General features: G+C 47.8%; 1 protein-coding gene across 2 annotated transcripts in view; it reads right to left on the bottom strand.

The window, feature by feature from the left end:
- Positions 1–13,206, bottom strand: part of Mlph (melanophilin) — a 36,119-nt gene extending 22,913 nt beyond the window's left edge. Inside the window, exons 1-3 of one of the 2 annotated variants that reach the window (XM_006529231.4) lie at positions 12,977–13,206; positions 6,252–6,385; positions 26–247 (exon numbers count right to left, since the gene is read on the bottom strand). In XM_006529231.4, coding sequence (XP_006529294.1) covers positions 26–247; positions 6,252–6,361 — 332 coding nt within the window. In that variant the 5' untranslated portion in view covers positions 6,362–6,385; positions 12,977–13,206. The remainder of the gene's footprint in view (positions 1–25; positions 248–6,251; positions 6,386–12,976) is intronic. The other variant, NM_053015.3, reaches the window with a different exon arrangement.
- Between the last annotated feature and the right edge of the window lie 3,926 nt (positions 13,207–17,132).

Below are 17,132 nucleotides of genomic sequence, written 5' to 3'. Positions count from 1 at the left end.
CGGGCTCTGCCTCCCCGCTCCTCACCTGGCCAGGTGGCAGGGGTCGCAGAGCCAGCCCTGCTCTTCTGGGTGGGCGTGGCTGCAGCTTTTGCAGACGAAGAGGCTGCACTCTAGGCACTGTCGTCTGCTGTTCAGGAGCAGCCGGTAGGGCTGCAGGCAGCGGGCACAGTGAGTCTCATTCAGATGGGCTGTGTCCGACAGCAGCTCCCTCTTGGAGCTCTCCTTTTGTATTTTGCCCTTCAGCCCCCTTGGGAAAAAATGGGATAAGAAATACATTAGACAGTTTGTTTCTACAACCGACCAGTGAATGCACGCAGTGTGAATGGACACAGACAGAGGGTCATTTCCATAGGCAGAGGACAGTGGCTGAAGCTAAGCGAAAGCGCCACAGGCTCAAGGCAGAGAGCCATCTTGCCCTCTTTCTGGAGGGGACAAATAGGTTGGGCTTAAATCATCCGCAATTTGGGTAGGCTAGAGACGAAACCTATGATTTTTTCACTGAAACGGCACAGCTCTTAAGCATGCCTGTGGCGTTTATGATTGAACCCTGTGCTCTCTCTTGTGGGTAACAGAATCCCGAGGGCAAGGCCAGGTGATATTTCCTCAACAAGTGGTTTAGGGCGTCTTCCAGCAAGCACCAAGCCGAGGCCCAGGACTCTTCCTGCGGAGCCGGGACTGAGTGCTTGGCTTGGAGAGGCTCCAGACAGGAATCACCCTGTACCCGGAAGTTCCAGGAGAAACCTGTTCTTCGAGACTATCCCGTTTGAAGTAACCCAGTTCCGGGCGAGCCTGCCAACTGGAACCAGCTGCAACGATGGAAAATGTCCCCCAGACCCTAATGAATGTACCCTTTCTGTTCCGAGTCTCACGGAGTATCTGCCAAACACAATATTTTTAGTTTTACATGGGATAACGGTAATCTGTCCTTAGTGAGGAAAATTAGCAAGACATGGGGCCCACTGTCTCCTGAGGACTTGCAAGGTTTTAGCTTCCATGGGGTGCAGGGAGGTGGCATCTGGTGTGAAGTGGCAATGGCCCACTTCGATGGCCAACAAGGAAAAGAAAGGCGTGGGTAGGAGAGACACACACATAGGGAGACAGAGTGGCAGAGAGACAGAGACACAGACACAGAATAGTCATAATTTTCAATGTTACATTGTTTTTACTAAATACATTTTTTGAATTAAAATACAATGTATTGGGCTTCATCACGGTTTCTTCATTCCGGTCATGATGCTCTGCTCTCAGCTGTGTCTCCCCTCCTCCCCGGAAGCTGCTTTCTTTCCCTTTCCTGGTTAGTCCTTACATACGCTTTCCTTTCCATGGAATCCATCACCCTTTCTACTTGCCACTTCCCTTAAGAGCCCTTCCTCTAGCCAGCCAGGCATAGTGTTGCACACCTTTAATCCCAGCCCTTTGGGAGGCAGAGGCAGGCAGAATTCTAAGTTCGAGCCTGGTCTACAGAGCAAGGTCCAGGACAGTCAGAGCAACACAGAGAAATCTGGTCTCGAAAAAAAACAAAAATAAATCGACCAACCAAACAAAAACACAAAACAAAACAAAACAACCCCCCCCCAACCAACACAACAAGAAACCAAACCCCTCCCCCAAGCCCCAAACAAATAAACAAACAAAAGTTCTATCTCTTCCTCCCCTCTCATGATCCCTTTTCTAGTTTTGTGACCTAGAAACACACAAACATAAACACACATAGATGCATAAAAATGTAAACTCTTGTCTTTCTCAGTCTGCCTGCTTTCACTTAACAAAGATTTATGGTTGCACCCATTTTTCTGCAAACAACATGATTTCAATTTTCTTCATGGCTGCATAAAATTCCATTGTGTAGATAACCACATATTCCTTATGGATTCATCTGTTGATGGTCATCTAGACTGGCTCCATTTTCTGGGTATTTCAAACACGGAAGCAGTCCCACGGATGTGCAAGTGTTTCTGTGGTGCTGACTGAGAATCCTTTGGCTATGTGCCCAGGCAGGTCTGGCATAGCTAGCTGAGATCTTTTTAAAGGAACCTCCATATTGGCTTCCACAGTAGCCACAACCAGTCTATGTTTACGCCAGCAGCAAACAAGGGCGCCTCTTCTCCACAGCCTTGCCAGAGTTTGCTGCCAGTTGTTTTTCTCAGTGGTAGCCATTCTGACTGGGATGAGATGGGATCTCAAAGCAGTTTTTGTTTGCATTTCCCTGACGCCCAAGGATTCGATCACCCTTTTGCAGTATCTACGGTGTTTACAGTTCTTTTGAGAGCTCTCTCTATAAAAAGCATTAGCCCACTTAGTGATCGCTGATTTGGTTTTTGGTATTTAATTTTTATAGTTCTTGTGATGTATTTTTATAACTATTCTACTCTATTTCATATTTAGCTATGCTGTTAATCTCTTCCTGTCCCTGATCTATGGACTCGATTGTGTCTCAGGCAGGGACCTATAAGGAGAGGCACAGTGTCTACAGACTTGACTCCACCCACCATTTCAGACATCGGAACACATCATCACTGAATAGAAGTGACTAGCTACTTGTGCTGGCTAGTTCTTATGCCACCTTGACACATGCTAGAGTTACCTGAAGAAAGGGAACCTCAATTGCCTTCATAAGATCCAGCTGTGGGGCACTTTCTTAATTAGTGATTGATACGGGAGGGCCCAGCCCATTGTGAGTGCCACAATCCCTGGGATGGTGGTCCTGGGTTCTATAAGAAAGCAGGCTGATCAAGGTATGGGGATCAAGCCAGTAAGCGACACCTCTTTCTCTCCCTGGTTTCTGCATCAGTTCCTGCCTCCAGGTTCCTGCCTTGTTTGAGTTCCTGTCCTGACTTTCTTCAGTGATGAACAGTGCTTCAGAAGTGTAGGCCAAATTAACTCTTTCCCCCCTAATTACTTTTGTCGTGGTGTTGCATCAAGCAATAGAAACCTTAAGACAAATTGTTACTAGGAGTGAGGTATTGCATTGCTGTGACAGACCTGGCCATGTTTTGGAGAAGTCTGGGGAAGGGCTTTGGAACTAAAAGCCACTGAGTGTTGAAAACTCATCGAGCTTTTCTGTAGGAGCTTGGAAGTACGAATGTTGCAGGGAAATGCAGAAAATTGAGGCCAGGGCTAATGTTGAAGGAAATGCAGAAGATGGTGGTCTGCCTTGTGAAATTTCACGGGGACGTTTAAAGACTACTGGGGGCCATTCATTCTTTTGAATTAAGATTACGTAGTTCTGGTTAGCTGGGGCTGAAGAATGAACTATAATTAACAAGATAGCAGAACTACTGAAGTGAAACCTGTGCTTTGCTGGGATACTTGATGCTGGTCAGCTGGAACTGATAAATTAGCAGTGATTAAGAGGAGCCTAGCATTGTTGAGGTGAAATCTGCTGGGGGAGTGTTTCCAGAGAGTCAGCACGCAAAGGCTGTGCTCCAGAGTCAGCCAAGGTTTTGCCTTGCACGGGCAGCTGAACTCCATGACTAAAGAGGGAATCCATGGCTAGACCAGATACTAGTAATGAGTTACTCGAAGGAATTGTGACCCTCAGAGCCTGCTGTAGGAGGCAACAGAAAGGAAAGAGTAAGGGGTGGAGGCGGAGACTTGAAGGTAGGAGGTAAAGAAACCTTGTCAGGGATGTGAGGAAATGGGTGTGGCAGCCTTCCTGAAGATTCTGGGAAAGGAGTAGTCAAGGTGGAAAAGAAACTGCTGGGGAGAATGTAGTGGGGGGGGTGGGGGGTGGGAATGTGTGAATGCAGGAGACAGAGGCAAAGCAGAATCCCGTTGGCATCTCACACCAATGCTAATCTCCACCCTGGCAGACAGATGACTTCCTCTGTTAGCCATTGCTCTTTGCTGCCCTGGCTCCCATTGTTCATAGGGATGATGGACCAGACTTAATTTTTCTTAGTTTTCTCCTGAGTTTTAATTTTAATTTTATTTCAAGAGTATGTCTGCTTTTTATCTCAGTGGCCGTCTGTGCACCATGTGTATATGTCTGGTACCCATGAAGGCCAGAAGAAGGCATTGGTGCCCCTGGAACTGGGGCTACAGATGGTCGTGAACCATCATGTGGGTCCTGGGAATCAAACCCAGTTCCTCTGGAAGAGCAACAAGTGCTCTTAACCACTGAGCCACCTCTCCTGTCCCTTCTGCTGATTAAAAAAAAATTATTTATTTCATGTATGTGAGTACACTGTCGCTGTCTTCAGACAGACACACCAGAAGAGGGTATTAGATCCCCGTTAGCGATGGTTGTAAGCCACCATGTGGGTACTGGGAATTGAACTCAGGACCTCTGGAAGAGCAGTCAGTGCTTTTAATCGCTGAGCCATCTCTCCAGCCCCCTTCTGCTGCTGATTTTTAAATATGCCCATTTGTCTGTCTGTGTCTCATGATGACAAGTCTTTCATGGATTATCTCAGGAATTCCTGTGTATTTGCAGAGATCAAAACTGTACACTACCACTTATTTGCCTTTCTGGGAAGGTTAGCAGGTCTAATATTTGGCTATTGGGCGGCACCATTGGACAGGATGTATCATTTAAGTGTACTTCAGTTACTCCCTTCCCAAGAACATGAGTCACTGAGGCTGGCTGGTCTTTGCGAGTTTTGGGACCATCCAGTGATTCCTGTCACAGCATCAACTGAGCATTGGACCTGACACACGAAGCAAGAGATGTTGAGAGGACTTCCAATATTCATGCACAAGAAAAGGCAGTGTACAGGCTCTCAGTCCTGCTGAAGTCTCCTTTGTACATAGTACCAGGAAACTCAGGTCCAGGATGGGGGTGTACATAGTACCAGGAAACTCAGGTCCAGGATGGGGGTGTCCCAGGAAGGAGGGGCCCACAAGTGGAGAGTTAGCTGGCTGGTCTCACCAAGGTTTGCTTTGGCAATGCTATGTTTGTGTAGTATAAAAATAATAACAAGTGATTATATTTTCTCTACTCGAAGCTTTTTAAAGACCCAGGTGACTCATGCAAATATGGAATGCATGGAAGATAAGAGACACACCTCTGGAATTCTCTCTGGGTTTAGGAAAGTGGGACAAGGGGACCTAACTGCAAAGGTCAGAGGGGCATGGCTGGGAGACATCAGATTGTGGAAGGCCATGGAATTAAGCAGCCAGCTCCTACAGCAAGCTTCAGAGGAAAGAGAGAGGGCGAGCAGTGTGTGTCTCTCTGTGTGTTGTGTATGTGTTGTGTGTAGTGTGATGTGTGTATGTGGCGTGTGTATATATGTGGTGTGTGTGTGTGTGTAGCTTACAGACTAGAGGAGACTAAAAAGAGACAATTGAGCTGGGCATCCTGTAATTCCATCACTGAGGAGTCTGAGGCAGGAGGACCCTGAGCTTCAAGCTGGCTTGAGCTACGTGGTGAGACCACCACCAGAAGTAAGAGAAGCGAAAGAGAAGCAGGAGGAGCAGAAAAGGAAAAGGAAGCAGGGAGGGAGAAGAAGGGAAAAAAGGGAGGAAGGAGGAGGGAGAAGAGGAAGAGGAAGATGAGGAAGAAGAGGAGGATGGAAAAACAAATCACCAAATACAATGTCTGGCCCTTATTTGAAGATAGGGCCCTCTTACAACCTTCTTCCCTCCCAGCCTTGAATTCTGGGGCTCAATGAGCTGTGATTCCCACTCTTGAGACCTCCACATCTTCATCCCCAGAGCCAGTGTGTCTAACCCGTTCGTTCTCCCAGCTTGCCTTTAGTTACCTTCCTTTGCTCAGAGTCTCTGCCTCACTTCTCCATACGCCGACCCAACCCACAAAAGACACAGAGGGAAGAGAACAGGCACCAGACAGGCCAATCGCCTTTCCTTGTGGGGCAGAGGGAGGTGTAAGCAATGAGGTAAACCAAGGTAGATCTTGGTTCGGGAGTTGGGGAGAGTGAGGTGCACTAGCTGGGCTCATCCAGGAAGAGGGGTGCTCCTCTAATCACTAAACAGGATGGTAACAAACCTCTGCCTGAATCCCTGCAGAGCCAAACCTCATTCACCAAGTAACACTGTTAGCTTTTCTCTCTTCAAGGTGGGGCCTCAGGACCACATGGCTCATGAGACAACTCCCAGAAGTGGAGTTAAGTCCAAAGGCGCTCTTCAGAGAACAGAAAACCTCATTCCATAACGAGGAAGCCAAAGCTTGAAAGGGAAGCCACTTCCCAGATCACGGCATCCCATCCACTCTGGCCACACACCCACCTATGACACCAGAGGTGACAGCCGCTTGGGACATCAGAGGGCCTGAACTCCAGCCAGACACTTACTGGAGTCTTTCTTCCTCTCGCCTCCTGAGGTCAAAGTCCCGCTGAACCACTGCCCACACGTGCTCAGCCTCCTCGTCTGTGAGCGTGGAAAGGTCCAACCTTTTCCCCATCTCGGCGCCTCATCCAGGCCACACCTAGAAAGTCACAGGGCCACAGGCAATCAACTCCAGGAAGCCTCCAGGACACCAAATAAGTCACAGAGTATGGGGCAGATCAGCAAAACCACCCACAGATATGTACTGGGCCAAATAGTTTTTTTAAACCTATGAATACCAGTCTGGGGGTAGGGCCATTTAATAAATTTTGCACAGTTAAATGAATGGAGGTAGATATGTAAGTTAGTTCTTGCCCCCAGGGTATGCATACAGCCATCCTCACTCTTCTACTGTAAGATGAGTACCTCATCACATTTGCTCATAAAAGAGAAAATCGTGTCTAAACCCACCCCAGCTCATAGAACAAGGGTATTTCAGAGACTGGCTCTATATGTAGGCATGATGGTTACTCCGCTGTCATGTGCTGGATTTAGAGTTATCTAGATGATACACCTCTGAGTATATCTACAGGAGGTCTGGATGGGGAGGAAAGACCCACCCTGAATGTGAGCAACACCATCCCTCGGGCTAGGATCCCTTGCTGAAGAAAAAGGATAGAAGAGAAAGAGCCAAGAACCAGCATTCATCTCTCTCTGCTTCATGACTGTGGAGTTGATGTGGCCGTCTGCCTCATGATCCTACCACTGTGCTTGTCACCCATGTCTTCTGTGTGACAAAGAGCAATCTTTACCTCCTTAGGTTGGCTTTGACAAGCATTTTGTCATAGCTACCAGGAAAGTAGCCAACACTGTAGGCAAAGAAAAGTTGGAGATGATCCCTCACTATCTGAAAGGTTTACAGCCTTCCAGGGTTGGGGCTTCTTGCTTAGGGATGTCACATTGTAGAAAGACCCCCTGGGAATGTCAAACTAGCATGATGTCAAATGTGCTTGCTCCAGGAATATTCATGCATAGCCCATGGTGACACTACATGAAGAAATACCTGCATGGGTAAGATGGTTAGGGGCTGCACACTTTGCTCACTGGGAAAGGTCAGCTGAGGGGACTGCCCAGTGGGAATTCCTGTGCCAAGTGAATGTTAAGGTCACCCAACAATGTCAATAGCCAGCACTCTCAAGGGCTCTGAATGGTTCAGTTGCAATCAGAGCATTGAGCCCCTGAGTATACTGGTGTGCAGTGATTCTAGATGACCCAACAGCATGGATATCAACTGGATTTTTATTGATGAGTTAATTGTATTAAGGTATAGTCTTGCTGAATAACTCAGACTGGAATGAAACTCTCAATCCTCCTGCCTCAACCTCCTGAGTTTTGACATTATCTATTTGCACCTTCACATGGACTCAGACTTCATATTTTGAAGTTCTCCAAACCCAACATCCTTGTTCATGCCAATGTCAGAGAACACAGAAAGAAAAATTCAGATATCAGAAGGAAAGATGGCAGAACCTGGTGACTTCATTTCTCTAAATGTTGTCCATACTGACAACTTCCTTTAGAAGGTGGTTAGGATAAAGATCCCCGAGCTCTGCCCAATCCTGAAGACTTTGGGAAGTTCATCAGGCAGGTTCTGTGCATGTTAGAGTGGACTAGTATATCTGGTCCAGGGATCCCTGTGGGTGACAATACTGTGGGCAGAGGGGGGAGGGAGGGGATTAGTCACTAACAGCTTTGATCCGTATGCTCTGTAGGGTGGGCAGTGGGTGTGAGGCAGGCCAATGAAAGTCATGGTGTAGATGAGCAGAGGAAGATAGGCTCTCTTATTGAGTTTTGTACAGAGATGTCCCATGGTTCTCACAGGGCATATTGATGTGACATTACATCTGGGTATAAAACTAGAGGCATCATTGACAATGGAGGACCTTCCCTCATGCATCCTCACTGAGAACATAGCACAGCACCACCTCCCAAAGGAGGGCTTCTGACCACATAGTGAGCTCTATTCTTTTGCTGGTCACTCCCTACAGCCACCCTTCTTAAGTTTCTTCATCCTTCTCAGTGGTCAGTGAGGTTATGGATGTTAATGTTAAGCTCGCTGGGGACATCAACTCTGACCCTGGTATATAGATAGGTTCTTTCTATGCTCCTCACTGTTTGCAGCTGGTCATGCAGGACAGCTGATGGGTGACTCCTAGTCCAGCTGACTCCAGAAACCTGTGGTCCTAGGAAGGACAGAGTTTAGATGCTAGAAAGACCTGCTTTGGGAGGCTGCAAGTTGACTAGCACTGAGAAACTCCAGCAAGTCTTCCCTGAGGATTAACTTAATTTCTTGGGAACATGGAGAAGGGGATCAGTCAGGTACTCTCATGAGGAGCATAGAAAGGACCTATGTTCCAGGGTCACACAGAGTTGCTGTCCCCAGGGAGCTTAACAGTGACATAACCTCACTGACCACTAAGAAGGATGAAGAAACTTTAGAAGGATGGAAGTAGGGAGTAACCAGCAAAGGAATAGAGCACACTGTGTAGTCAGAGAAGCCTTCCTTTGGGAGTTGATGCCATGCTATCGGTAAAGATACATGAGGGAAAGGGAAAGTCCTCCATTGTCAATGAAGATACATTCCTGCAAACCTGGAAATCTATAACTTGCTTTCAATTCCCGAGATTCACCCTCTACAGTCACCAGTCAGAAGCAGTCAGTACGAATGTTTGAGAAGAACTGGCTCTGTGTCAGAGAAGTACTTTAATTTGGCCACATGGAGGTTAATTGTAGCCCCTAGCCTCTGCACTCATTAGCCTGAGGCAGGAGGATCTCTGCTTGGAGTTTAGCTTGGGTTACATAGTGAGATCATATCTCAAGAACAATTTCACAATTAACAACAAGAAAGGCTATGATGATTAATCCTCATTATCAAACCTGACTGGATTCACGATCACCTAGGAGATATTCCTCTGTGCAGGTCTGTGAGTGCATTTTCAGAGAGGTTTAATGGAGAAAGGAAGATTCACCCTGAATGTGGGGACCACCATCTCATGGGTTGGGGTCATTAAAGGAGAAGCTGAGCTGAGTGCCAGCACTCATCCCTTCTTCTTGGTTTTGGGTATAGTGTGACCAGCTGCCTCAGGCTCCTGCTGTCACAGCCTGAGTCCGGAATCACCACCCTGCCTTCCCCACTATGACTGCCTCCTAAAACTGTGGGCGAAAAGAAACCCTTCCTTCAGTGGCTTTTGTCAGGTATTTTCTTTTTCTACGGCAGGGAAAAAAGTGAAATAATAACAGGTTAATAACGATAAGTTAATAACATCCAGGCAGATGCTATTAAAGTGAATTTCCAGAGTCCACCACTGCCAACCAGCATAGCCCCTAACATTGTGTGCCTTCAAATCGGTGAAAGACAACTTCTCCCTAACATTTTGATCACCCCTTAATATTCCCAACCTGGAGCACAGTGATAATTTTGAGGAATGCATTCAGAGAGTGCCTCAGGGTGGGGAAGAAAGTGTCATAGGAGCCGGCGCACTCTCCAGTCTCCCCCCTCAGGACACGTGGTGTCTGGCTTCTAAAGAACAGAACAAGAAGTTCTTATCTGATGGGTGACTGGGGCTCATTCATCCCGAATTCTTGTCATTTTAGAGCAAGTGCCTTGCGGGGACTCAGAGTCACTCAGGCCCTATTCCTGGAGCAGATGAGCAGTGTGACTCTCAGCTGAGGGCTCTCACCCTTTCACCTCCTGAAGTAGAAATCAAAGTCCGTCCGTGGGCGCTTACATCCTGAGTGTGAAGGAAAAGCCAAAGGAGAAGCTGCCTCCTTTTTCATCCTCAAAGCTGGACTTGACAAATCATTTTTTAAATTACTAGTTTTTGAGGTTCATCAAGGAATCCTCATGAATATTTGTCATCATACACATGAAGAATTGGTTTGATGTCAGTATTTTAAGATGCACAGGCTAATAGTAGGTAGCAACTTGAGAACATGTTGACGACTTCACTGTCCAACCCAGTCCAGCATAGGATGTGCTCAGTTGAAGTAGGTGAAAGGCTAGCCCCTTGGCCAGGCATGGTCCGCAGCCTCCAGCAAGCCAGTGCTCCCCGTCATCCCTGTCTTGTTTGCTCCTCACCAATGGGTCTGCTTTTGTAAATTTGTTCTTAAAACAGTGAAGGGCAGCGGATGTGCCCGACACTGGAAGGCTTGGGGCTGCCCCATGTCTAGCCAGGCAGGGGGGATGGGTACTTGTTAGGGCAGGGCAATGCCTCCAGGCTCTGGCTGTTCCTTGTCTGTGCTGATAACCCAGTCACGAGCTTCCTGAGCCCCAAAGCACTCACAAGTTCTCTTTGCTCCACTGCTCAGCTTTAATCCTGTTTCAAACCTCGGAGATGCCAGCTGTCCCCAGTTACTTAATGATTCTAATGGGGAACAGGGAGGCATCAGGCAGAGTGGCCAGCAGGAAGGAGAGAGAAGAACTAAGAGGGACCGCTCAGACCTGACTGTAGAGTTTCAAGGGACTGCTGTCTTTATGTATTAAAGCTTTGAATTAACACTTAGGCCACACTAAAGAGAAACTTGTAGATAAAGCCCTGGTTTATCTCCTTTTGGGGCCAACTGACCCGGAACCCAGCGCATCTGTGATGGTGAGCAAACATACTGGGGAACAACTCATCGATGCCAGCTAGCTTGGCATCATTACCCCCTGATTGGGCTAGGCAAGTCCTGCTGATAAAGGTGTAAACAGAGGTGTCAGCTATGACTCCTTTGGAGCTGACTCCAGAGCTTCTGGGTGTGGTTATGTGTATGTAGATAGGGTTTACACCACAGGGGTACTGGGGCCTCCAGACTCCAGAAGAAGGATGGACACACTGCCACTCAGAAGCATCCCCTTCCCCGACAGATGTGCCAGGTGCTACCATGGAGCTCTGGAAAGGTTCCTGCAAGCCAGACTGCCTGGTATCGCTTCTAGCTTGATCTCTTCATTCTCATTGGCTCTGGTCATCGGTTCTGACCTACATGCAAGGCTTCTACTCTAGGCTGTGACAAGAACTGAACCAGGTGCAGCTACAGAGCCTGCAGCTGGGCTTCCAAACCAATTCAGGCATAGGCAGCTTGGGTGCTTCAGGTCCCTCCTGCTCTCAAGATCTCACTGTCTACTGTGAGAGGTTGGGGCCCATGGGTGATCCTGCCACTGTCAGCTGGCATATGCTGAGTTGTCCCTCAGTTTGTTTGCTCACAGTCACTGATGTGCCAGGTTCTGGGACAGGTGGCACTAGAAGCAGATAAGCTGGCCTTTATCTACAAAGGTCTCTGGTCATCTCTAGCCCAGTATGATGCTGGGATCTTAGACTTAAGAGGCACCATGGTGGTAGGGTACAGGGTGCATACATGTTAGGGATGTGTGTGTCTTCTTTCAGAAGTCGCTTTTGAAAAGAACAAGACAGTGAGCCCTAAAAGGTGCTTTGACTGCATGGCCAGCACACATGGCCGTCCTGCATCCATACTGAAGGAAGGGAACGGTATCATTAGCCTACAGGCTCTGGTGTCCTCTTTACCCTTTCCTTACCTCCCCCCTCTCCCAGTTCCCCCTCCTTGACCTCCCCCTCCCCCAGTGTCCCTCTCCAACCTCCCTCCTCCTCTAGTTCTCAGCAGCTTTTCAGAGTCACTAATGCATCAGGATGACCCACCAGCTTCTCATGCTTGTGCCTGGACCAGGTTCCAAGTCCTGTGAGGCACCTGCCCTGGTACCCACTTTGGAGATGGGGCACTGATGCTGGGTGAGATGGAAGAACTCACCTCCCCACCTTGCCTGGTGATGCTCTAAGAAGTGACACCTTGGAGACCTGGGCCCGGAGGGGTGATGCTCGTGGCCAGGAAAGCTGTTGCTGTGTCTTACTAAGGCCTTGTAATCAGTTGGGAGATGGGTGTGTGTTAAATGACACACATCTGGGCCAGGGAGCCATCAGGCTCAGGGGTTCACCAACTTCAATGCCCAGCTACCCCTGGTCTTTAGCCCATCCCTTTTCCTGAGACTTGTGCCCTGGGTATCTAGGGGAGTCTTGTACCCTGGTTATTACTCAAAGCCCTCAGAAGGAAACAAGAGCAATCCTTGTGGCATAGAAACAGAACAGACAACAGCACCAACTCATTTCCGATGAAAGCAAAGAACTGTGTTTTTAGTTCAGGTCAGTAGGACATAGGTGTGTGCTCTGTGAAATCTTCCTGCATCTGTGAGACTCAGCTCTCTCCCAGGCTTGGACACAGTGGGGTGACACTCGAGGTGTTAACACATTTCCTCTCACATCTTCATAATAAGAAGGAGGGCCTAGAGGACCTATGGTCCAACAACAACAACAACAACAACAACAACAACAACAACAACATGATTCCACTAAGTCCGGAGGAGGGCAGGTGCCTCCTTCATGCACCTATCTGCTTTCTTCTTGCTCCCAGAAGACAGCCAAGAGGAAGCCAAGAGGGCAGCCAAGAGGAAGTTTCTGTACAAATAGCCTCTCACCCTGGGCTCCGGTCCAAGTCTCCCGAAGGCACCAGCTTTTAGCTCAAAGGAAGCTTTTAATTAAAACCAACTGTTTAGCCCCAAATGGGCTCCCCAAGGATTTCGCCCATTGTGTTTAAGGCATCCAGAAGAAGCCCAGAGTTCAGAAGTAAGGTGTCGCTGCACCCTCCCTGAGCCAGATTCCCTCTTCTGGGAGTTCTGCAAGCCCCAGGTCCTTGGTGCACTCACCAGCCTCTCTCCTGGGAATGCCCAGCCTGTAGCTCTGGCTCGGTGGGTCCTGGCCTCTGCTCCTTTCTCTTAGCTCCTGAGAGAGAAACCCCAGGCACCGAGCGAGGCCAGTGTCAGGGTGCACTGAGCTAGACAGAGCTGTGTGCGGGGATCCAGGCAGCTGTGGCGCCGGTCCTGCCCAACTTGCGGCTCAGATCACGTGGGCTACTCCTGACCCGCCCAGCTCCGGGATCGACGTGCACCCCAGGGTGCCTGGACAGGCCAAGAGCAGAGCGGACTCCAGTGGCCCTCCTGGGAGGCGCTGAAGTGGGTATGGAGGACAGAGGCACCTTGTCCCCAAGCCGGTTGAGAGCAGAACACGCGTTGGAGTTGTGCGCTCATTTCCACCACTGGGTTCTGGTCCCCCATAGGAGGGATCTGCTGGCAAACCGCATCCTCTGAGAACACGGCACCTCCGCAAATATCCATTTTAACTCTTTACTTAGCTTCACAGACAGGGAAACTGAGGAAAAGCGCCCTACCCAAAGTCACCAACTTCTTAGTGAGACTGTGAGCCCAGGTTTCCAGCTGGAGTCGCTGTCCCCCAGGCCCTCAGATGGACTCACAAGCGGCCCCCCCCCCCCAGTCCGGCCAAGGCCTTGACTATTGAAAACAGTCCAGTAGGTCTGTGGTCTGAGAAGCTCCACCCAGAGATCTGCCCTGGATGTTGAAAGAACATAACCTCCCCCCATGCCGCAGCATAAGAGCACCCTGACCCCTTCCCTATGGCTATATTAAAAAACCAACCAAACAAAAATTCACTTAGCCAAGTGTGTGCTAGTTCACACCCAAAATCCCAACACTTGGGAGGCTGAAGCAGGAGGATTGCTGAAAGTTTCAGACCAACCTGTTTTAGTATTGAGTTCCAGCCAGGCCAGCCTGAGCTACAGAGAGAGGCCTCTACTCTTTGAGGACAACTTTTACAACTCAGTGCTGGCATCTGCAACATAGAGACAGGGCCGTAAACAATAACTAGCTCCAGGGTGGACAGATGTGATAGTAGCATTTATTCCCTGTCAGCAGGAGAGGAAAGGGAACCTTAGAAGACATGCTTTGGGTCATCTGCAGATGTGTGTGTGTGCGCGCGCGCGCGTGCGCGCGTGTGTGTGTGTGTGTGTGTGTGTGTGTGTGTGTGTGTGTGACTGAATATGTGATTGTGTGTGTGCATATGACTGAGTATGTGACTCTCTCTGTGTGTGCATATGACTATGTGATTCTCTGTGTATGTGTGCATGACTGAGTGTGTGAGTCTCTCTGTGTGTGCATATGACTGTGTATGTGATTGTGTGTGTGTGTGTGTGTGTGCATATGACTGTGTATGTGATTATGTGTGTGTGTGTGTGTGTGTGTGTGCATATGACTGAGTATGTGACTCTCTCTGTGTGTGCATATAACTATGTGATTCTCTGTGTATGTGTGCATGACTGAGTGTGTGAGTCTCTCTGTGTGTGCATATGACTGTGTATGTGATTGTGTGTGTGTGTGTGTGTGTGCATATGACTGTGTATGTGATTATGTGTGTGTGTGTGTGTGTGTGTGCATATGACTGAGTATGTGACTCTCTCTGTGTGTGCATATAACTATGTGATTCTCTGTGTATGTGTGCATGACTGAGTGTGTGAGTCTCTCTGTGTGTGCATATGACTGTGTATGTGATTATGTGTGTGTGTGTGCATATGACTGAGTATGTGGTTGTGTGTGTGTGATTAAGCAGCAGCTGTGTGACTTGGGATTCTTAGGAGAAGCATGACTTTCTGGCAGCCTCACCCTGAACAGGCCGCCCCCCACAGCCTCACTGCTGTCCGGCACCTGGTGTTAGTAATAAACTCGACACAGCAAGTTGCTTTGGACTCAATATTCACAGCACACCGCCACATGAGCTCCTGGCAAACACTCACTAAGGCCAGCAGAAATCCGTTTCATCCTGTCTGATGATGTAGGCTATGTACTGCACGGTTGCTTGATGTTTACTGGTGGGCAGGTTCTTTTCGAAAGATAATTCTGCTACAAATCTTACTGTAGAAAGGAATATCAACACTGTGTATTTAGTGTGCCTCAGATGGTGCAGACATGATTGCAGCCATCCTTCCACACTCAGAGCATGATCCCTAGAATAAAAATGAAGTTCGGAATTTCAATTTGAGTCAAAGAGTACATGCAATGTAGAAGCAATTTTAAAACTGATGAAGCAATCTTGAAGTGATAAGAAGTCACTGGTGTGACACAAAGGACTCCTCGTTCCCCTCAGCCACTTGTGAAGGATGTATGGGTGGTCAGGTGACAGTATGTACTGAACCAGGATGGCCCTCCTGAAGTTCAGATTTCAATCAGCGAAATGACGCTGCGTGTCAGGACCTTTTGCCTTTGGTAGACTGCCTGTCTCCATGACATCCTCATGGACATTCCAGAGGATGGGCTCCAGCTTCAGTTACATCTAGCAGTCATCCCCCCATGTACATGTATGTGTGTATACACACTTGTATTGTGCTTCTGTGATATATACATGTATGTGTATGTGAGTGTGCATGAGGAGGCCAGAAGAAGACATATGGACTCTTTTCCATCACTCTCCACCTTATTCCTGTAAGACAGTGACTTTTACTGCCCCGGAACCTAGGCTGGCAGCCAGCAAGCCTGGATACACACACACACATACATACACACACACACACACACACAGAGAGAGAGAGAGAGAGAGAGAGAGAGAGAGAGAGAAACACACATATTATATATAAATAATATAGGGCTGGAGAGATGGTTCAGTGGTTAAGAGCACGGACTGCTCTTTCACAGGTCCTGAGTTCAATTCCCAGCAGCCGCATGGTGGCTCACAACCATCTGTAATGGGATCTGATGCCCTTTTCTGGTGTGTCTGCAGACAGCTACAGTGTACTCATCATATATGTAAAATAAATAAATAAAAATCTTTAAAAATATAATATATAGCATGTTTATTATATGTAAATGATGAATGGACACATCCCTCCTCACAAATAATGTATTTATTGCAAAGAGCAAGAAAGGGGGGGTTGACCTCAGAGAAGCCTAGAATGATCAAGTCTTCATGCAGGGATCAAAATGAACATTCAAAACAATGAGACAAGTTGAATCTCTCTCTCTCTCTCATACACACACACACTATATATATATATATATATATATATATACATATATATACATATATATACATATGTCTACACATATATAGTGTGTGATTCAATTTGTATGTAATTCAACATATATATGTGTATATGTACACACACACACACATACACACACACACATATATAATACTAAGACACTCTATGTAGTCCTGGATGGCTGGCCTGGAACTCACTATGTAGAGTAGTCTGACCTCTGAACTCACAGACATTCACCTGCTTCTGCCTTCCGAGTGATGGGATTAAATTATGTGCCAACAAGTGATGTGTTTAAATTGTGTGCTACCATGCCTTGTTGTGATTGGCTTAGGTGGATGCTGGGGATTTGAACTCAGGCCCTCATGCTTGCTATGCAAGTGATACTGAGCCATCTCTCTAGCCCCATTGTCTCTTAATATTCAGACAGAATTTCCTCCTCAGATTTTCCCTGGCTTCCAGGTGAAGTTGCATAAATTGTATGGGTTGCTTATTTTGTAGATTGCCCCCTAACTTTGGATCTGCCTGGCATTTCTTGTAATTTGGAAGGAACCATTGGAGGAGCCTGTCAGAAGCAAGGCTGGCTTCTCTCTGCTGTCTGTCAGGTGTGCGTAATTAGACTTCTGTCAATACTCTGGGAATGTCAGGAGGTGGGGCCCAGCAGAGGAGGAAGTAGGTCCCCAGGTGTGGTGCCTCTGCTCCCAGTCTAGAAGGTGGATAGCTTTAAAATATGTTTCCCACCACAGTGCTCAGCCTCAAGGAGCAATGGAGTCAAGTGACGGGACGGAAACTTCTGGAACTTTGAGCCACACCGAATTGTCCCTCTTTGAAGTTACTTTCTCATCTCGTGTCACAGTGACAGATCTCACTAACGACAGTTATCATAAATGTTTTTCACAGACTCATATCATTAAATATCCCAACAGCCAATTTTAAACCACCAACTATCAACCATTAATCCCTAAAGCCAGGAGGCTGGA

The sequence above is a fragment of the Mus musculus genome, chromosome 1 (genome assembly GCF_000001635.26).
Source record: "Mus musculus strain C57BL/6J chromosome 1, GRCm38.p6 C57BL/6J".
In the NCBI taxonomy this organism is placed as follows: Eukaryota; Metazoa; Chordata; class Mammalia; order Rodentia; family Muridae; genus Mus; species Mus musculus.
The sequence above is the reverse complement of the archived record's forward strand: the minus strand, read 5'-3'. Positions and strand labels throughout refer to the sequence as shown.